Genomic DNA, 21421 nt, shown 5'->3' on the forward strand with positions numbered 1-21421 from the left:
CCACCTAGCGACGCTTATGTAGAATTGCAAGTGCATCTATTGACTTAACGACTTCACCAGATTTGCCAAACAGGAGAGAAGAAACAAGAATAAATGTCACAATAATCATTTAATAAGCATACACATTATAATATAAATATAAAACGCTATTTTTGCTCTTAAAATCTGTGAGACATCATTGTATCTGTGTAGACAGACGAGCATACAAACAAGAGTTTTGCAGTCTACCAAAAAGATCACCATCTTCATCTATCACGAGGATGATACCCCCTAAATCTGGCGTTTAACAAAAAGGCAGCTTTTTTTCTTTTCATTTTATTACTATTATTTGATTTCTTTTTTGTCACGCACAGAGAAGAACAAGGACCTCTACACCCCACGCACGTCTACTTCTCATTTGGACACGCTCCCTTGCCCCCAAAACAAAACGCTGGCAAGGATGAAAATGACAAACTAAAACATCAAAACTAGAAGATGACAAATGCGAGTGTTGAGCATTCATTCCATATCGTTGATTTCAAAATACAAACAGTTTGAGCATTTATTCCATCTCCTTAAATCCGTCTTGAAGACCCTGTAGAGTGAAGCTTATTTTTTCCCATTTTTTCTTGTCCAATATAGAAGGACAGGTTAATTTTCACTCTACAGGGACTTTAAGGCCCAGGTACTAGTACATTCTTTATCCCCAATACTGAAACATTTCAGAGCGCAAGTCGAACAACTGTCATACGAGTAACTTTTTTTCCATGACTGACATTTTTGGACACTTGTAAGACAACTTCGGCATACTAGTTGGACAACCACGTTCCTAGTGAGGTAAAACTACTAGTGGGCATTTTGGTCCTACGAGAAGAGTCCATGCCCAATCATTTGGCCTGGTCGCAATACAGCACATTAAGGTTTGATTGCAGACTGCTAGTAGGTCAAAAAGTGGCACTAGTAGTGGAGAAAATGTTACCAGCAAGACACAGGCGTGCTACTCGAAAAAGAACACACTAGTACATAGACCTCAAGATGAATGACATCATCTTCTCAAGCTGCCAATAATAAACAGAACCGAGCCTTTTCTTTTCTTTTTTTTTACAATATAGAAAACAAACATTTTCTTTCTCTTTTTTTGTTGTTGTAGTTTATATCCAGACATTTTTCTTAAGTTTGGCTGACATGCTGCTGAATCCTGGTGCGTTTGTTTCTGCAGGTTCGTGTATGTGCGTGTGTGTGCGTGTTGTCATTCAAAAGGAAAAGTACTGAGCGAACCACTCTTGTCGCTGAGCGTCCGGAAGGTCCATGGCCACGTCCTTTGTCTCAGGAGGGCTGCGGGGAAGAAAAGAAAGGTGACAAAAGCAATTACAGTATACTGAAATGTACAGATTTACAAATACAACTAGTTCAATATTGTGAATTATAATTATTAATATTAAAAATCAAACGGTTAAATGTTATTGTCTCTATGAAAACGTAATAGCGAAAAAAGACTGCAGAATTTTCACTACTGGAGTCCAATATCGAATAAGGCGTCGTCTTGCAGTGCAGCGGTTGTCCGCCAGAGGGCGGTAAAACCTCAGTTTAACATCTACAATGCATGACTATATCATGCTCATCATTTTTGCAGATTTGGCACTTTTCAGCGGGTTTAAAATATTCCCTTGCGTACACCGTGTTATATTTTAGGCTAAAAGTGCATATTTGAGAGATATATTAAAATTACAAGGCGCTTGAATAATTTAAAAAGAGGAGCGTGTAGCCAGCGATGGGACTAATCCTTTAATTCAGAGTGGATGCATTCATTCTACTGTATGTGACCTCATACTGTCAATGCTAAGTGTGTGTGTGTGTGTGTGTGTGTGTGTGTGTGCTTTGGAGGAGTAATAGTGTATGCATAATCCACCCCACCGGGAATTGACATTATCCAGAGTCTTGTTGGTGGCAATAATTTAGCCCCGCCCCCTTGAAATTCATGTACCCATTCTTTTCTGACCCACATACATTTAATTGTAATTTATAAAATATTGAGTTGAATAATTATTAACTATTATTTTACTTCTATGTTCTCGATTTCAAGTGCCCCGTCTTGCAAAAAAAAAAAAAATCCCACCCATGCGCAATCCGGATATCCTGGAGGAGCAGCGTTAGCATGCAGCAGCACATCCATGCACACTCACACACTTGTTTACTTCCCGTGTGTTTGTGGGCATGCAAATGTGCTCCCAGTGAGATCATTGATTGCTTTGACAACCAGAAACCTCCTCAATCAAGTCGTCATCGTCAAAAGCCAACGAAGGTTAATAAAGACGCAGGAACATTCAATGGGTGAAGATGAGGATGAGCAAAAGGACAACAAAAACTGGACGGTAACAGCAATGACCCCACAAAACATCAAAGACACACAAACATGCTCCTTTTGCATCCCAAAGCCATTCTTTGATGCCTCCTCACTGCAAAGAGCAAAGCCCGCCCATTAAAAGCAACCATCCAATCACGTGGCGGCGACTATTTTCTCCCATTTATCGATTGAAGCGGATTGAAGGTCGCCGGAGGGAGCGCCGGCCAATCAGATGCGGAGGCTAACGGGTTCTGTGATTGGATGATTTTTGCATGGCCGCCGCCCACCGGAGCTGAGACGCTCTCGCTTTTTCTCTCTCACCTCGTGAACTTCTTGGGTTCTGTGGGAGGGGTCGGCGGCGGGGGAAGAGGTTTGTTGGCGTTCAGCTCGAGGTGATGGAGGAGGAGGGGGGAATGGGGAAGGGGTTCGAGGCGGCCGGGCTGGGCCGGGGGCGGCGGCGGAGGTGGCGGCGGCGGCGGGCCGCCCGCCGGGCCCGAGCCGGCTGCCTCCAGAACCCTGAAACCGGCGGAGCTGCCGAATCTGCTCGCCGCCGCTTTCTCATTCTTTCGCTTTTGCTACACAGAAAGAAAGGGAGGGAGGGAGGGAGGGAGGTACACGGGGGAGAGAAGGGTGGGGTTCAAAGCAAAAATCAAGGCGTAAATAATCCATAAAAGGCAAAATTAATGAGGTCAAGAAAAAAGGGAAAATGAGGAAAGGTCCCAACAACGCGCTAACGGGATGGTCCCAACCGACCGGGAGCCCCGGCGCCGCTCGGTGGGCGTCCCACATCCAAATGGCTTGGAAAGCAAAGTGAGACGGCCAGGAAGGACGCACGTCACACATGACAGCACACACACACGCAAAAACAAACACGTAGAGAGACTTCAATGATGAGCATGTGGTGGGAAAATGAAACTCCCCCAAAAAAAAAAAAAAGGAGCCAGAGCATCGTAGGAAAGGTCAAGTGAAATGTTGGGGCGCGTTTGAGGCCAGATGGCGTCCACGTTGGCCCTACCTTGATGAGCGGGTTGATGACGCCAACGTTGGGACTGGCGTTGAAGACCTTGTTGAAGTTGCTCTCTCGGTTGACCAGCTCCAGCTGGTAGAACTTCTTGTCGTCCTGGAGTGGCGGCAAGGAAACGGCTCAGCTTTCACACATGGGCTTTACGGACGCGCGCAGGCATCGACCGAGCCACATGCTGGCGTCACATGTCAGAGGAAAGGTCATTAAGCCCCCTAGTGGCACGACTTGGTATTTTTTTCTGAAGGGGAAGAAGAAGGTGTTTAATTGAAGTAACGGGGGCAACTACTTTGTGCGAGGCATCTGTTTGGTATATATATATTGCACCTTTTTGTCATAGCGCCACCTGCTGCTTTGGCATGTATGTGTCACTTTTTTTTGCAGACGACCTACCACCAGCTTCTTGACGAGTGATTCCCTCTCGGACACCATATCCTTGAGCTCGGCGATCATCTGCAGATCCTCGGGGCGACTTTCCCTGTTCCTGAATTTATCTTCGGTGCCTTCCAGCCTGAAAGGGAGAAAAAAAGAATGCTTCGTTGGCACGTCAACCTTTCCGGGAAGCCGAATGAAAACGTCACGTACAGAATCTGCAGGGCCGAGATCTTATCCTTGAGGACCTCCTGCGCCTTGTTGAAGTCGGCCAACATGTGCTGCGTGTCTCTGCTGTGGGCGGCGTTCATCTCCGACACTTCTCGCTCGTGACGTTTTTGCAGCTCCTGCTCGTGGGCCCTGAGCACAAACGCGCTAGCTTAATGCTAACACACAATGCAAAACGCCATAGGCGGGCTAAGGAACAGCAGTCGTACTTCCGGGTATATATTCTTTATCCTCTGCGAAAAACAACAAATGCAGTCACTTAAAGTAGCTGTGAAAGTCTTCTTTGCTTGTGTATCCCAAACTGTATTATTATGTACTATTTCTTTCTATTAAATTTCAACTTTTATAAAATACAATCCCGATTAATGTCATCCTGACATTGTGGTTGTTCAAATCATTCCGATCGGGTATGAAACCTAATTATCGTTAGCGAGCTAGCTCCCCCTGTTGTCATCGCTCCCTGAGGAACACGACTCATTTCCTCATCTTCCTCACACACAGCATTCATCCGTTTATTTCATTATTTACTATTTTTAGCTCTCCGACCGCCATATTCTCTCTCGCACACACACACACACACACACACACACACACTTGTTATATAATGGATGCATGCTGTGCGCGCACACACACACACGGAGGCCCAACAACATTAATGAAGAATTCCCATCACGCTCCAGAAAAGATTGCGGGTGCCTGACACGGCCGGACTACCTGATCTGCTGGTTGGCCTCGCTGCGTATCTTGAGCACCTCCTTGCCTTTGAGCTCCAGCTCCTTGGTAAGGCTGCTGATGTTCTCGTTGAGCGTGTGGATTTGGTGGTCCAGCTGAGCGATGTGCTTCTTCCGCCGCGTGGCCTCCTCCTGCAGCTCGGCCATGCGGCCCAGCAGCTCGCGCTCCTGAAAAAATGTAATGACATTTTTGAAGAATGGCGCTTTTCAAATGTTTTCCGTGACTTGTCCCGAATGTAATCAAACAACTTCAAGCATGCTAATGAGATGTTGACTCTGCGAGCAGATGTGCTTCCAGATGAGACATCTGCTTGCTCGATCGGAACCACTTTGGCTTTTCTTCCCTTTCCGACCCACAAAACATTAATGAGCTCATTTCGTCACATCTTCTTCTGTCCAACTATTTCCCTGCTCGGCTTTAAAAAATAAAAAAAAAAAAGGGAGAAAAAAATCCCTGAATTATTCATCCAATGAGGACATTAGCCAACTGAAAGGAACTAGCTTGCCTGACTGTGCTGGAAATAGAAATTAAACTGGCTTTCCAATTCATTTGGGATGCAATCTCATGTCATCCAATGCATATGTGTGTCCTTCATTAAAAGACTTTTAAATAGCTAAGAATGCCCACGCTGCGATGACAGAAAAATCAAACGTGTTATTTAAAAGCTGTGCACTCATTAAATGCCAGCTCGCATGTACGCAGCCAGGCAAGCAGACCGAGAGCCCAGAGGCCAATTTAACACATTTAGGCAAACCGCATTTGTCCAATTAGCAGTGTGAAAACACACACACACATACGACAAAACACAAACTTGTAAAAAACACTTGGAGGTACCTGAAGGCAGGTTTTCTCCACCGTCTTTTCCAGTTCCTTCTTGACGGCCGTCACTTCCTGTTGGTGGTTTTGTCGCAGGTGCTCAATGGCCGACGCGTGGATGTGATTCAGCTCCGACCGAAGAGATGCTGTGATGGGGAAAAAAAAAAATTGGATTGTGAAAGTATTTTTCTAGTGACGTTCTTGTAGCTTGCATCGATGCTAACTTTTGATAGCACATGCATGGCGTTTCACATTGATATTAGCATTAAGCTAATGAACTTTTGTTATTAGAAGTTTAAATGAACACTTTTTATTTCTAATTTAGAGCTGGTCGGTAACACACGCCCACACCCACACACCCACACACCCACACACCCACACACCCACACACACACACACACACACACACACACACACACACACACACACACACACACACACACACACACATTCGCACACTATTAGCTTTTCACTCAGATTTAATGCCACAGAGTAAACACAAGGAGCTGAGAGGAAGCGGAGGCCCGAATAATACAAAGGAGCACGTCGGTGGAGAGACGGATGGCGGTCAGGTGCACGAGCGTGAAGGTTAATGGAGGAACATTCATCAGCGCCGCACTTGGCGCAATCTGGAACCTTCCGTTTGGATGGCACAGCTTTGTGTGCTCATTTGATATGTTAAATGAGATTTTTTTAAAAGTCATGTTGCACGTGTTTACCCAGCATGGCCTTGCCCTCATCCTCCAGCTCGAATCGTAGCGTCTGCAGCTCCTGCTCCGACTGCTGCTTGAGGGTCTCCACGCTGTGCCGGTGGGCCTCTCGCAGCGACTGGAGCTCGGCGTGATGGTGCTGACGGAGGCGCTCCTCCAGCTCCTGAAAAAAAAAAGGACACAAAGTTGGGGAATGGAAATGAAAGAAAGTTCCACCCATCCAAAAAAAAAAAAAAAAAAAAGCCCAACACCCGCGGCAGTGATTTAAAGGTGGAACATTCTCACTCAGCACTCTGCCGCATTATGATGGGCTTCGGTGGAGGTCCACTCGTTCTCTCCGCGCCGAATTGATGGCGGCGCGCCAAACACTTTTATTCATGCGGTCTTTAAAATTCAGATGCGGGAGGAAATTTGCAGAGCCTTCAGCGTGGCCCTTTCATCAGTCCAAATGATCCCCGTCTGAGATGAGCGAGATGGACGATAACAATGCGATGGCGCCTCCTCGCTCTGCTTAATGGAGTTGCTGTTTTTGTCCCTCCTTTTTTATGGCTCCCAAGCGCAACTCACAATACTGCGGATTCTGCACAGTGAGCCTTTTAGCTCACAATTATAAAGCATTAAAAGCTACTCGGTGAACACCTGCTTTGCGTTTGGCCACCTTATGTGCATCGTTGAAACGATCACTGTAGCGTCGGAGCTAGTTTCCGTTAGCCTCTCGATGGCGTTTTGAATTACGCTAGCATTACAACGGTTCGGTTGAAACATTTGTTGTTGAAAAGTGTGCAATTCGGCTTAAGGGTTAGCGAGCAAGCCGAGCAATTTAGCATCTGTGTTTGTGGAAATGAGAGCGAGAGTGTAGGAGGGAAGAAGAGAGAAGAGGTTTTATTTATCGCTCCGTAATGACGTTTGCATGAAATAATAGATGTAAATATGGATGTGTGACTCACAGCAACATTTGCCACTCTGGGAGATGATGAATAAAAGGAATGACGCCTTTTGCCGACCTGAAGCTTTTACATAATTACAGCTGTTGACGCAATGTACCATTTTTATTTCCGGGAAGTGGGCGGGCGCAATTTCATCATGATGGAAAAATGGTTCTTTTTTTTTTTCTTTGTATTCCAACCTTGATATCTCGTTGGCGGGCGTGCTCGACGTCCTGCAGGGCGCAGCACTGAGCCTCGTGCAGCCGCTGGTGTCGGCGCTGGTGCTCCGTCTGCAGCTCGTCGAGCTGCGTTCGCAGGTGCTCGCGCTCCTGGCTGAACTGCTGCTGAAGCTGCTGCAGCGACGACTGCGACTGCGACAATTGCATCTCCAGACTCTGCTTCAGCAAGGAGATCTAAAACAAAGAATAGATCTTTATTGGAACTAAGTATATATATATCATTTAACAAAATGCAGAAAGGGAATCAACATTGGGAGTGTGCGGTTTCCGTTCCCAGTTTGCCATCAAGTTTTTCTGGTTTTGTTTCAGAGCAGAAGGGGCCGCACATTGCTAATTCATCAGCACTTGAAAGGCGACTAAGAATAAAACAGAAAAGCTGGATTGTGTCACCACTCGCACACTCAGTGTCCCAAATTTGGGGAAAATGTGCCGTGACTAAGACGTGAATAACAAACGGTGGCGAATGGAGGGCTAGCGTTAGCTTGATGCCGTTTTATAAGCAATGGATTTAGGAGCAAAAACGGTGCGGCAACACATATAGACAGACAATACCAACAATTCTATAGACGTCTCTTGTTGCACACCGATTAAAAATGTCTGAAAAGTCTGTCCTGCGCGTACCTGTTCCAGCAGGTCGTCCACTTTCCTCTGCCAGCTGTCTCGGGAGTTGCTCATCTCTTGCTCTTTGCTTTGGGCCAGCTGGCTCAAGGCGGCCGCTTTGTCCGCCGCGTGCTCCTCTCGTAGCTCCTCGCGCAGTTTCTTGCATTCTTGCCTGCGTGCACACATAAATGCGATCCTCAATTACAGGCCACACACAATCCGCCAAGGGAGGGGGGGGGGAGCGGGTCTCACCTGAGGGTCTCGGTCCACTTGAGTTCCAGCTCCAAAGCCATCTTATCCATCTTATGTTTCTCTTCCTCTTTGGTGGTGATGACTTTGGCTTCATGTTGTCGTGTTTGGACCTCCAGCTCGCCCTGGCACGCACAGGTACACACATTTGTCCCCGAATGCGGTTTGCGAGGCGCGGCGGCGGCGAGGCACCTAACCTGCAGGGCGGTGAGCAGGTTGCTTGTCTCCCTCAGTCGCCCCCTGGTGGCGTCCAGCTCCTCCAGCAGTTTGTCCTGCGCCTGCCTCATGGTGGCTATCTGGCACTCGGCCGCGCTCATGTCCCTCTCGCCGTGCTCCACCTCCTCCTGCAGACGCCGCACCTGACAACCGAAGACCATAAACAGGCTTTGGCATAAAACTCATTTTTAAAAGAAGGTCAAATGTTTGCTCACCTCTTGGTCGGCGGCGTCGAGCTTGGAGCTCATTTCCTCCCTCAGCTGCTCCAGCTGCATTTGCAGGAGGTTCCTCTGTTCCTCCAGCGTGCGGCGCTCTTGCTCAAACTGCTGCTCCAGCTCCTGCCGGCGCATTTCCACGCATTCTAACACGGATTCCGACATACGTGACAAAGTGTCGTGCGCGTGTGGTGCCGATGATGATGATGACTTTAGCATGTACGTAGGACGCAAGCGGCTTAAAAGCATGCCGATGCTAAGTAACTTCAAATATTCATCTGTGATGCTGAGCCGGTCGCCATGACAACGTCAAGGTGCGCACTCACAGCCAAGAGTCTGTTTTTGTCCCTCTCCGCTCCGCCGAGCGTGCTCTCCAGCGCGGCCCGATGCTTCTTGGCCACCTCGTCCAGAACCCGGGCCTGGTTCTCCTTGCTCTGGCCGCTTTCCTCTTCGTAGCGAGCTCGCAGGCCGTTCATGTCCTTCTCGTGAGCCGCCTTCTCCTCGCGTAGCGTCTGCCAACAACGAGCACCCAAGTCAGCCACCATATGCTGCGTCACTCCGCCATATTGACAGCGATTACAAATGAGCAGGCGGCGATTCAGACAGCATTTTTTTTTCCGGCTTGCAGAATTCCAAGACTTTTCAAAGTTGCTTAAACTGAGAATATTTTCCATCGATCGAGGCCTCCCGGAGGACGCGGCGGCAAATGTCAGCGCCGGAGGGCCGGCAAAGACGACATGGAGCCGCCGCAGTTGACATTCAGCGAGGGGTGGGGTGGTGGGGGGGGGGGGGGGGGGTTGCCGCCGGCTCTTCACGCGACCTTTTGCAAAGAGCTGTTTTTTTCCTCAAGACTAGCAAATACACTTATTGACACTGTCACTGGCCAACTTTTTGTTGGGTTTGTTCAAATGTTGCCTCACGTTTGTTATACTAATTTCATCGTTTGTCAACTTTTGCGACGGCACCTTGTGCAGGGACTGCAGTTGTTGCTTGTGCCTCTCGTCCAGCGCTTGGCTCTGGGTGTGGAGCGCCTCGCGTTCCTCCTCCAGCCTCAGCACTTTATCCTTCAGACGGCTGCGCTCGTTGTCCAGGTCCCGCACGGCCGCCTCCTGAGTCATCTGGGTGGCTTGCAGGCTGCTGATCTGACCTGACGGCGATCGGCGTCAACAAAATGGCTGCCCGCACTTTTTGTTTTTCCTCCCACGAGGCGTCTTACTGGCTTTGAGGAGGATCTCGGTGGCCTGCTGCTGGACTCGATCCCGGGCCGCCTCCAGCTCGCACTCGGCCTCCTTTTGGCGGATCTCCACAATCTCGGAATTCTGCGTCACCTCGTCCAGCTGCTTGCTCAGCTCCTGAGGAAGCGACCACACAAAGAAATTCACGCACGCTAGGAGGAGTAGATTCTTTATCCTCAGCAAAAAAACCCCCAAAAAAAACACGCACCTTGACGGCACTCTCAGAGGCGGCGAGCGAGGCCTGCAGCTTGTGCGAGCGCTCGCGGTGATCGCGAGCCTCCTCGCTGACGCGGGCCAGCTCGGTCCGGAGCTTGCCCAGAGTCTTCTGCAGCGCCGCCTCCTGCGTCTGAAACTCGCGGCGCAGCTCGGCCTCGGTGCGCTTCCACGCTAGAAGGTTGTCGGCCGTCAGCTGCTGCGTTCGCTTCATGGCCTCCAGTTCGCGCTCGTAAAAGGCCTGAGCCTGAATAAAGAAAAGCAACGGTGGTGAAAGATCTTGGTGGAGGTCTCGGGCGGGTCCACTGTGGTGGTTACCTTGCTGAGTTTGGCCTCATACTCATCCACAAGTCTCTTCTTGTCCTGCTTGAGTTCTTCTACTCGTTCTGTCAGAGAATCCACCTGAACCAAACGAAAACGGATCAGCGTCCGAGTTCCCTCCTGTCGGCGATCGGGCCGTTTTTACCTCGGCTTTGTGGAGCTGGCCCAGCTTCTCTTGGTCTTTGCTGTAGTTGGCGTTGTGGCTCTGGTGGCTGCGGAGGAGCTCCTGCACCTCCTGCCGGTGTTGACCCTTCAGTTCCTCCAGCGCCGCTTTCTTCTCCTGCTCGAATTGCGCCTGCGCCTGGCCGAAGGTGCGCAGCTTCTCCTCGAACGAGCGCCGCATCTCCTCCACCTCGCGCGACATGGACACCACCCGTTGGGTGTGCTAAGGGACACGGCGCGAGGTCAAAGTTCACTTCGGTCAGCCGGGCCGGCCAAGCAAAGCGATACCTGAGCCTCGGTGCACAGCTGCAGGTCCTCCACCCTCTGCCGGTAGTTGTCAAACTCGGCCAGCGCCTGCCTCTTCATCCTCTCGTGCAGCTCCATGGACTCCTCCAGGGACTGGATGCGTCTCTTCAGGTCCATCTCGTCGCTGATCTTGCTCTTATACTGAAGTGGGGGGGGGTACCTGATGACATCTGCTCCACTTCCTTCCTTTGTTGGGGTTGTGACCCACCTGTAAAATCTTCTCCCTGGTCTCAGAGAGGATCTGCTGCACCTCCTCCTCGTGAGCCTCCTTCAGGGTGGCGATGGCCGCCTCGTGCTCGTCGTTCTTGGTGTTGAGTGCGTAGATTACCTGCATTGGCACAATTACATACAATTGTTGTTTTGTAAGTATTTTTGCCGAAAATACTAAGGTAAAACTAATTATTAAAGAAAAAGAAAAAATCTTGGATACATTTTGCAATGTTTCCAGCATGGCGATCACTTTTTAATCCGCTAGCGGCGCGAGCTAATCGGGTAAGCGGGCGCGGGTGGGATGCCCCCGCATGGATGCACTCGGGAATGGAGGAGCTCTTCCCGGCGTGGGAGAAGCAGGAAAAAGAAGAAGCGGCAGCCGCGTCGGGGCTTAACACAGCAAGAAAGTATCTGCTTGACTTTCTAATTTCATGCCACTGCTACTTTGCTGAACTACCACACACATCCAAACACAACGAAGCTAGACATTAGGATGCTTTCACTCCAAACTTGAGCGGACTCCTAAATTGATGAACGAATAGATTTTTGTTTTCCAAAGCTGATAAAAGTCCATCTGGAACATTTGGCCCGCTGTCTGCCTGCCTGCAGAGACTTGAAATATTTTTAGAGCTGAGTAGGAAGACTGTAATTACCTGCAGCACAGACAGGTAAGGTGGGGGGGAGTAAAAGATGGAGGGGGTTAAATACTTACCCTTTCACACACACGTATATGTCTGAGTTTCCATGGCGACCAGACACAGCCGCCAGCCTAAGGAGGGAAGTGCTTGATGAAGTGGACCTCAGACTAAGTGAAAGCGAGGCAGGCGTGACAAAAACATATTTGGGAGCCCAGCCATTGTTGGCAGTCAGGAGTAGCATTAGCCCCGAGCTAAAGGCTTAAATCAGTGTCCAGCCATGTTACTCAGATTTCCATTTATTCTAAAAGCCATATGTTTCATCCGCAGATTGTAGATGGATTTATTTGCGTACGCAGCGAGCATATGGCCGCATAGCCACCATGCTTTTTTTCATTTTTTTTTTATTTTCCTTCTTCCGCCTGAGTGGCCGATTTCACTTCTGCCTCCGCCGCTGCGCTACTGCTGCTCTGCAAAATCAGGTCAGATGAGTCACCCACCGGCGGCGTGCTGCTCAAAGCTACAAATCTTTAATCCATCCTGGGCCGGATGGCATGATGTCACCGCCTGCTCGGAGAAAATGCCATTATTCGCCTTTTGGGAAAGGGACACTCCATTAGGCACACTTGGAATGAAAGTCTGAGGTGGGAAATTGGGCACAGCTTGTGACGGCGCCCGAGCCCAACACTGACTTCCATTAGCGCTGGCGTCAGTTTACATTGACGCCGTGTCGCCCGCAGCCTTCATCATGGGCCGCATTTCAGCAGTTAACAAAACACCAGGCCGAGGTGGGCGGGCGAATTCAACCGTAATATTTATTACGGTTTCAGCTAAGGGTTAGCATTAGCTGGCCTGGTCCCTGAAGAATTTCCACCATGGGAACTTGTACACCCAAACTTTTGGAGTTTCCCATAATTGGAATATATGTGAGGCTCACCATATTCAGTCTTGATATTTGTTGTCTTTTGAGAGCGTTTGTCTCCCAGCAAGTAGAAGACTTTTGTTTCATGGGGGTATGTTGCTATGGAAACTGTGGCGCTCTTTTGTTGTTGCACATTCGACTTTGATGAAGTCGTTAACGCGCCGCCATGCCAATAAAGCAGATAAGGACTCAAACGATGGCTAATTTGGGATGGAGGAAAGAGGGAAAAGACTGGCAAGCTAAAATGTCGCATGAACGTGCCAAGCTTCGGGCTAAATTCAAATGCTAAGCGAAATGCAGCATTCTTGATTCAACCAATAAGCTAAATATTGTGTCAATATGCTACGGTACATGCTAAATTCAACTTAGCACACATAAAGGTTGCACACACAAAATCAAACTACTTAATATAACGGACAAGCAAAAATGAGGCTAGGTGCTACATTCAATTAAAGGCACCGCAGGAGTCATTCAATTGCGGCGAGAAGGAACGCTGAGTCATGCTCTGCCACCATTTTGTCGTGACATCCTTCAAGCGTTGGCCACGAAGCACACTGACAACATCAATGTCTTCTCAGCCATATTCTGCGCTGACAGACAATTACAGCTAGGAGTGCGTCTCCACGGTAACGGGAGACACGCTCAAGGATGTCAAGGCACTATGATTGGCTGATGATCTTATTTCTAGTCAGCCAATAAGATGAAATCCAAGAAATGGACCTTCCTAAGAATGAATGACCCATCAAATCATGCGTGTGTGTGTGAGTGTGCACAAGTGCAGTATCTTAATGAAATCTGCCAAAGAATTGTGACAACGAGCGAACAGGGCCATCTTTCCTGCAGAGGTTAATGAGATGTGCAGCACGCACACGCACACACATACGCACAAGCGTTAATCTCCTCTGGCTTTTCATTCTCCCAGAATGGCGTTTATAGAGATTAGAAAGCCGGAGCGCTGGGAATGCGGCGAGCGCCTAAACACGCCGTCTCTTCTGGACAGCTGTGACATCACTTCCTGCTCTGCGGGAGGTACGCCCGTGAGACGGCGCCAGACAGACTCAAACCCTCCGCGAGTTCCGACCTGCCATGGATCGTGTCGTTCCTTGTTGGGGATCAAAGCCCAGACCTCCCCCAAGGCAAGGCTGGAAGTTTCGGAATGCCCTTGAAAGACCCGACGAGAGTCGGTAAGCAGAGCCGTAAAACACCGGCCGCTCATTGTTAAGCGTTAGACGAGCTAAAAGCGCTCGGATTGACTTGGATGACTTGCTGGAATAGGCCATTGCAATAAAATGTCAAGCAATTCAATGTAGCATAGCAAATAGATAAAAGGGCACTGAATAAAGGGCAAATATAGATCATATATATCCCTTTTTTTTTTCCCCAGTATAACAGATTAAAAGCTTTTGTATTCATTACAACTGGGAAAGGTGATTTGACATGCAAGCGTGGTCAGAGAATGACGATTTGGCAATTGGCCCTCGACAGATTAAAATGTGCATTTTTCTGTGGCAACACTTCTGCCGTGAAGTGTCGAAATTGGACAGAGCTTGGTGCCACAAGTAGAGTTGCCTCCTCTGTTTGCAAAATGTCAAGATGAACATGCAAGAAAATGTCAGCCCGCCGTTGCTGCCACTGATTAGATTAATGTTGTGGCTAATGACCCCGCATGTGCCTCGCTGATGGATGCAGCATCCCGACAAAACGCTTTCACCTTCAGGCAGCCCACATTGTTTTCTCTCCCTCTCTCTCTGGAGCAACAGTATGCAAACACTAAACGTCCTTACAGAATTGCCGATTTATAGACTTGCGCTCTCGGGCGTTCATGCATGCTCCTGTTGCGGCAGTTTTGGCAGCTCTTAAATTCGGCGTGCATTCAAAATAATCCAAAAAATACAGTTTCTCAAATCTGACGTTCTCCCACTGTTGAGCCACAGGCTTAATACTGACGCCATCTTTTTATCGGTGCATATTTAAGATATTATTAACGCCGGTGTAATAAGAGGATTTTACAAGTTCGAAGGAAATAAGAATCATATTCATAGCGGAGAGAAATCCGCAACGCAGAGAGGGCAAACTTAAAATCGGCGCACTTTGGAAGGGAGTCCGGGCGAGTGGAAAGCAGCGGTTGCATCGCTTCACGGGGATGCAAAAAGGCCTCCAAACATCTGCGCCTACCTTGGTCAGCTGGGCGATCTTCTTGCTCATCTTCAGGTGCAGGTCTTGGGTATATTCCATGGCCAAACCGGACTGGAAGGAGGTTGTGGTCGTGGATGTGGTCGACGACGACGGATATTTCCCTTGACCGGCAGGGCAGTAATATTGCTGCCAACCCGACCCAGTCGCCATCTTCACGATGATGCTTCAGATGCTTGATGGAGATGTGGGCTTTAATAATTAAAAAAAAAAAAAAAAAGGAAAGAAAGACGACTTGTATAAATATATGGAGTTTACACAAACCTGGCAAAAAACATGACGCAGCAAGCTCTATAAAATACGTCCCATTTTGCTTCGGTGTCGGGACGCGAGCAAAAAAAAAAAAAGTGACGAGCCAAATTTACAATCCGGAGATGTCAGCAGCGCGCATCGTGAACGACTCTGCCGCCAGCGCTGCAAGGTGCGGACACGGCCGGCTTCACCTGCCGCTGACGTGCAGCGGAAGTCGGGCTGCCGTCTGGCTGCCCACCTCCGCGGTCGGTCACCTTGGAGCCCAAAATGAGGAGCCGTAGAGCCGGATTGGTCCCCTCGTCGGTACTCCGCAGCTACATGGAGGTGCGTTTGAGTGTGCGCAAGCGCGTGTGCGCGTGCACGAGACTGGCTTGTAGGGGAGCGTATTGGACGGAGGGACGGAGGGACGGACGCAGCACCCCGAGCTTCAGCTTCTGCCTCTGGCCGAGCTCTGCTGCTGCGCTCCTGTTGCCATGGATCGCTTCAACAGTCCGTGCTGCATTCATGGGCGGTGGGAGAGCGGAGATGCGTTCACGAGCACAAGTCTACTTTTTTTTTTTTGTAAAACAATTTAATCAGGTCAAATTTAAAACCCAAAAATGAAATGATCTCCTCTCATTTTGTGAAGCATTTGTGGTTCGGGGTGGATATCTTTAAACATTGACTCTTTAAAACAGTGGTTCGAGGATACCCTGGGGGAAAGTTAAAATTTTTCGGGGATTATGGTCAGGTAACCGAAAAAAGTGAAAAATTCTGGAAATCAAGAAGTCATTGTATTAATTGGCATTAGGGATAATGCTAATTAAGCCTTATAGTGTAAAGTAAACCAATTATTACAATAATTATTTAGGGTTAGGGGTGCGAGAACTGGTTGGTGAATTGAATGGGGTGCGAACAAGGAAAAAGGTTAAGAACCACTGCTTTAAAAGGTTTGCAATCGAGGTGGGACGACCTCACGTATCAGCGAATAAATGGCACTCACAGGCATATATTCTTTATCCTCTGCAAAACGACAGAAATTTCTGAAGTGATTGAGTCAAAGTATTTGACAAATTTGGAATCCTACATTTAAAATCCTGACCTTGTTTGATACTCTTACCTTTTTTTGAAAGACCACATTTAAAACCCTATACCTCATTTAAGACCATAATTTGAAACCGAAACCCTGCAAAGCGCAGAACCAATTCACAAAGTTGAAATAGAATGAAAGTGGACAACCTTGTGGTGCGTCATCTTGCGGTCCTCTGCTGCCCTCTGGTGGTGTAAATGAGCACACGAGCATTTGCTAAATTAAGAGAGAAAAAAGGGGTTCAGAAAATAAAATCAGGCAGGATGCGAGGATCCACTATTTAATTGTTCATATTTGCAATGTGACTAACTCAATAAAAACCATAACCCACATTAAGACATATTAAAATCTTCTTTTTATTGTTGATTATACAAGTGTAACAAATATAATTTTTTAAAAAGTCTGCAGCGCATTAATCTCATTTTGAATCCACAAACCTTAATAAAATGTCCAGCGGCTTTTCGGCCACTACCTGATATTTACAAGAATCTTAGTAATAATAATAATATATTTTCCCCCAAAACAAAATCATAAAACATCTGTTCATAATGAAAATATTGCATTAACACAGCAAAAAATAATGGAATGATTCTCCGAAAATGTTCACGGGCAAAGATGTCACAAATTTTAAATATTAACACAATATGAGTCGCGCGTCAAATACAATTTAAAACATCAACTATTTTGGAAAATTCAACTTCAACTGCGTGTCTCCCAAAACTATCCCAAAGTGCACATTTGTCTCAATTGGAAACTTTGTTTCATTCACTAGTTCAATTCAAGAGTCAAAGGTCATGTCAAATATATTTTACATATGCTCCCAGTCTTGACAATATTTTGAAGATAAACATGCCGCTGCAAAACAAAGCCTTTTGAAAAGGATTTCTTGGGATCTTTATGAAATCTTGTGTGCGTTCCACTTTTTGAATTTAACTACTGAATGAACCGAAACCTTTGCTAAAACCGTCATTTTTTAGTTGAAATGTCCTTTTACCCAGTATGTTGTAATATGTTCTATATAAATCAATATTAAATTTAAAAAAAAGTAAAAACAAAGTAAAAGTTTTAAAGTCTAAAATAAAACAAAAAGGTGTGAAACTGAATTCACTTCACATTGGCTGGTACAGTCACACATTGTCATGCTTTCTCATTTTACCCTCTGCTGTTTTCGTTCCGCCCGACTTGATTTGTCTTAGCCATTATTGACGTTCCCTGGAAATGACAAACTTACACAGCGACAATAATAAATTAACACAACAAATCATGACTATCACAAACTAACGAAAAACTACACAAACTATCACAAATTAACGGTATGAAGGTAATTTAAGTCATCAAAATGTGCACTGCTCAGGTGAGAAAACTGAAAGTTGAAAAAACTTCTCCTGGTGTCACATCATCAGGTTAACCTCGACTACGTTGCAATCGGTTTTAAATCGGCTGCTATTGAGCCTTCCCTCCACTAGGTGTCACTTTTGTACAGAAAATACACGCTCTCATCAAGTGGAGGACACTTGCAAGTTGATTAAAGTGTTGCCGGAACCCGATGTGCACACTGAGATGATTTAATATACAAGCGTGGTTAAGAAACAAATTTAACTTGCATCTCGAGGCGAAACTGACATTTAGCATTAGAAGCGAACTGATTAAAAAGTGATAGTTTGTTTAAACTCTTCCGATTTAAAATTTTATATCTCATCAAATATTTTGGGAAAAAAAAGAAACATGATATGGTCTCTCTATATCACGGCCTTGAACCTTTTGAGGGTCTGGAACATATTCCCTGGCAGCGAAGGCACAAAGATGAAGAGTGACTTTTGAGCGAGGCGGCGCGGGGACACGGCCGGCGACCCAACAAGCATCTGTCAAACGGCAGCGCCGCCGCTGACACAACTTACAAGGACGCGACGATGACTTGCCGCGGCTTGAAGTGGGTCTGACAGCCCTTCTCATGCTGCGGCTGAAGAAAAACATCAAAAACAGAATGGGGCGGCGAGCCGCTTGGCAGAATTATTGGACACAAAGCTCACGCTATGCTCGTCCTAGCCTCACAATGCTACATTGTTGGTTGCAGATTTTAGCATAAAGTCATACCTCAAATTACAGTTCTTTTTTTTTTTTTTTGCTTTTGAAGTGCCTTCCAATGCTACGATGTTGGTTTGAAACTGAAGAAGTAAAAGCTGTCAAAGATAAAAACGCTAAGACGCCGACGATTGCGTCCTCTTGTAAACACGATCACAGAAAGCGACGTCGCTGGGTAGCGAGTGAAAACTTCCCATCTCCGTCTCTTGAAGGCCAAATTAGTCGTTTCCACGTCAAGGGTGACGTGGCGGTGACGCCGTCCGTCTCGTCATTCTCTCGCCGGCGCTTAAGATGGCGCCCGAGATATCCTGGCCTTTCAACGCTCTTTGAAAAAAGTCATCGCGGGAAGGCAAGAAAAGAAACAGGACCACTTCTGAGAGTACCAAAAAAAAAAAAAAGTACCCGAGAGAAGACGAGAGACAAAATCGGATCCCGTGAAATGAAATGTTAAAAAAAAAAAAAAAAAGAAATTTTCCAGTCGTCAGAAATTCGAACCTTAGCGGGCTTGTACAAGGTTCCCCAAAGTTGCTCCTACTCCACCTCATTGGTCCTCTCCGGCGGCTCCTTTCGGATGACGGGCAGGGCGTGAGCCTCCGTGTTGAAGACCCAGTGCTCCAACGAGACGTGCTCGTCGTCGGAGAACAGCAAATACAGATACCTGGCGAGCAACGTCAGCGTCAACAAGATGGATGTTGACATTTGAAGGCTTCTAATTGATTTGAGAGCCACCACAAAGGAGCGCTTGTTTTCTTCTGCGTTCTTACTTGAGCGTCTCGGCCAGGAAGAAGCTCTGCTGCACGTCGTCGTGGTTGGGCGTGGACCCGTAGACGTCTCTGATGCCGCTGTAGCCGCCCTCCACCTTACAGTGCTCCTCCAAGGCCTGTGGGACAGGGGGTCAAAGGTCACTAATGGGCCAGTTGATAATTATTATTTTAAGTCTTATTGGGATTTTGTCAATGAGGTTAAAGTGACAACAATACCATGACGGCCTCCCAGCCCCACTCCCTGTACTTTGGGTCGTGGGTGAACCTCCACATGTACATGTAGGTCTCGATGACTTCGGGCCGCAGGATGAAATACTTTTCGTTTTGGCGCGTGGCGATGGCCTCCACACCGCCGTCGAAACGGAACGCCTCCGGGCCCAGCTTCAATGCTAATAAAACAAACAATAGATAAATACAGTCTTGGACAGGAAGTGGTTGGCGGCCAAGCACCTGTTCTGGTGTAGGACTCGTGACAGGTCCTGGCGATCTCCGCCGCTTGCTCCATCTGGTGGCCCGTCTTGTCGTCGGGCGCCCCGTCGGCACCCAGCGCCACCATGCCGCCGGCAAAACAGGTCAGGTGACCCATTTTATGCTCCAGAAGGCCCCCCTTCCACTCGGCGATGTACGTCAAGCCGTTGCTCGACTTCCTCATCAGGTTGCTCTCGATGGCCTGCAATCGAGTACGTGTAAATCTAAATTTCATTCACTAGACAGATGGGCAAAGTCCGTCAGCCTCTTAAGCCAGTTTGGTTGACATTTCCACCATGAGCAGACCCACCAAAAAGTCTCAAGAAGCCTTGCCAGAAAAGACACACACGGGAAGTCGGCCATTTTGGTTTGAAGAAAGCTGTATGAGGTGAAAATCTGAAAGGTGGCCCCGCGTACGATTGCGTTGCTACTGGCCCTTTAAGATGAGCTAGAACTCTGTTGCCTTTCCCCTCGACAAATAACTCACCATTAATCCACAGGATCAAGGGGGATTATGGGTAAAGCATCTACTCAAAATTAACGTGTGTGTTCGGGTGCTTGTAAATTGTTGTTTGTCGACATTTTTTTTCCCTCACCACTGCTGCTTGGGGACTCTTAGAAGGATGCGGTCCCCTGATAGCCACATAAACGTGTCTAAGCGTGTGTGCATAGCCAAGACTATACATGACATCTGTGTGTGTACATAAAGATAAACTTGCGTCAACAATTGCATCATTTCAGTTCCAGCGGGTGTGAGCGTTCGCACAAAGAAGTGAAAAAATGTGGTCGGGACATGTTTATGATGTGATCAAGCCAAATGTGTGCCTACGTGTGTGTGCTACCTGCAGGGCGTCATAATACATCTTCTTGGCCTCCTCGTCAGTCTTGTCGGACATGAGCCAGGCTTTGAGCAGGTACTCGTAAAAGCTGTCACCCAGGCCGCCCACCGACACATGATCTGAAAGCCAAACAAACAGATTAAGCTCCCGGTGGTCGTCACACTCTTCCTCGCGCTCGTCTTCCTCATCCGTGCCGCCGGTGTCGTGTCAAAGCGACATCGACGGGGGCGTGTGTGTGTGTGTGTAGCGGGAGAAGAGGTGTCAGCGAGTGACATGGTAATGATGATGATGATAAGACTGAATGGAAAAAAGAAATAAGTGTTTTGATTTGTTGTCATCTGTCACAGAAAAAGGAATAAACAGTTGCTGTTGCTAACAAAAAAATGTTCAAGACCGAGTTTTGATGTTTTCCTTCCTCTTATCTGAAAAACAACAACAAAACTTAGAGAAATCTTAATGTTCTTCTGTTTTTTTTATAAAGGTTCTTCCGCTTCAGAGAGTGACAGATGCTCCAAACAGAGCGTGATGGAAATCAGTCGATAAAGCCGGAACGAAAAATACTCTTTTTTTTTTTTTAAAGGCGTCGCTTGCAGCTGCTACATGGGAGATGACTGCCTCATAAAGATTTTTTGGGAGACACCCCGAGGTCATAAATTATGCAGCAAATTCATTTTCACGGCAATTACGTAATGACTTTCTGGAGCCAAATAAGCATTCGAGCTGTTTTTTTTTGAGATTGTTGATGTTTGAAAGTTGCCGTCTGAAGTCAGAATGCAAAAACATTCGATTGTGGCTGTATAAAATGCGTATTGACGGAGAGGAACGGCCACTAGAGGGCAGTAAAATACAGACAAGCTGTCATATAATGGAAGAGATTTTTTTTTGTGCAGAAGATAAATATATATATGCCCGAGTAAGGTCTTATTCTGTGCAAACATTATTCGGGTTGCAAACGCCACAAAAAGCCTCAGCGAGACGAACTCACGTTGACCCCACTGGCCGCTGTTTGGGTTCAGGTAGTTGGGGTACAGTCCCTGAGGTTTATCCAAGCGATTCAGAACTTTGCGGATGTTCATCACCTATAAACAAAGACCATCAAGAAA

The 21421-nt window shown here is 47.3% G+C and overlaps 2 protein-coding genes across 8 annotated transcripts in view; both read right to left on the reverse strand.

Annotated features, from left to right (window-relative positions):
* Nucleotides 1-90: 90 nt before the first annotated feature.
* On the reverse strand, nucleotides 91-16333 carry fam184a (family with sequence similarity 184 member A). 7 transcript variants are annotated; one of them, XM_037244338.1, is made up of 23 exons: nucleotides 16315-16333; nucleotides 14827-15036; nucleotides 11093-11212; nucleotides 10867-11025; nucleotides 10562-10801; nucleotides 10414-10497; nucleotides 10091-10342; nucleotides 9864-9999; nucleotides 9613-9794; nucleotides 8974-9159; nucleotides 8648-8770; nucleotides 8414-8575; nucleotides 8220-8341; nucleotides 7989-8139; nucleotides 7329-7541; nucleotides 6212-6365; nucleotides 5511-5638; nucleotides 4659-4843; nucleotides 3930-4076; nucleotides 3738-3855; nucleotides 3339-3443; nucleotides 2645-2898; nucleotides 1233-1314 (listed from the first exon to the last, which is right to left on the reverse strand). In XM_037244338.1, exons 2-23 carry the CDS (start codon nucleotides 14995-14997, stop codon nucleotides 1233-1235), a joined length of 3474 nt encoding a protein of 1157 aa, XP_037100233.1. In that variant the 5' UTR covers nucleotides 14998-15036; nucleotides 16315-16333. The 7 variants fall into 7 exon arrangements, with proteins under 7 accessions (XP_037100235.1, XP_037100232.1, XP_037100233.1 ...); XM_037244336.1 differs by lacking the exon at nucleotides 16315-16333 and adding an exon at nucleotides 15288-15584; XM_037244339.1 differs by lacking the exon at nucleotides 16315-16333 and adding an exon at nucleotides 15109-15264 and having other exon boundaries at nucleotides 14827-15019.
* A 171-nt stretch (nucleotides 16334-16504) lies between these two features.
* Nucleotides 16505-21421, reverse strand: part of man1a1 (mannosidase, alpha, class 1A, member 1) — a 29590-nt gene continuing 24673 nt past the window's right edge. The window contains exons 7-12 of the mRNA XM_037244343.1: nucleotides 21304-21397; nucleotides 20322-20437; nucleotides 19462-19681; nucleotides 19228-19400; nucleotides 19012-19127; nucleotides 16505-18905 (exon numbers count right to left, since the gene is read on the reverse strand). Coding sequence (XP_037100238.1) covers nucleotides 18779-18905; nucleotides 19012-19127; nucleotides 19228-19400; nucleotides 19462-19681; nucleotides 20322-20437; nucleotides 21304-21397 — 846 coding nt within the window. The 3' untranslated portion in view covers nucleotides 16505-18778. The remainder of the gene's footprint in view (nucleotides 18906-19011; nucleotides 19128-19227; nucleotides 19401-19461; nucleotides 19682-20321; nucleotides 20438-21303; nucleotides 21398-21421) is intronic.

The sequence above is a fragment of the Syngnathus acus genome, chromosome 24 (assembly GCF_901709675.1).
Source record: "Syngnathus acus chromosome 24, fSynAcu1.2, whole genome shotgun sequence".
NCBI lineage: Eukaryota > Metazoa > Chordata > Actinopteri > Syngnathiformes > Syngnathidae > Syngnathus > Syngnathus acus.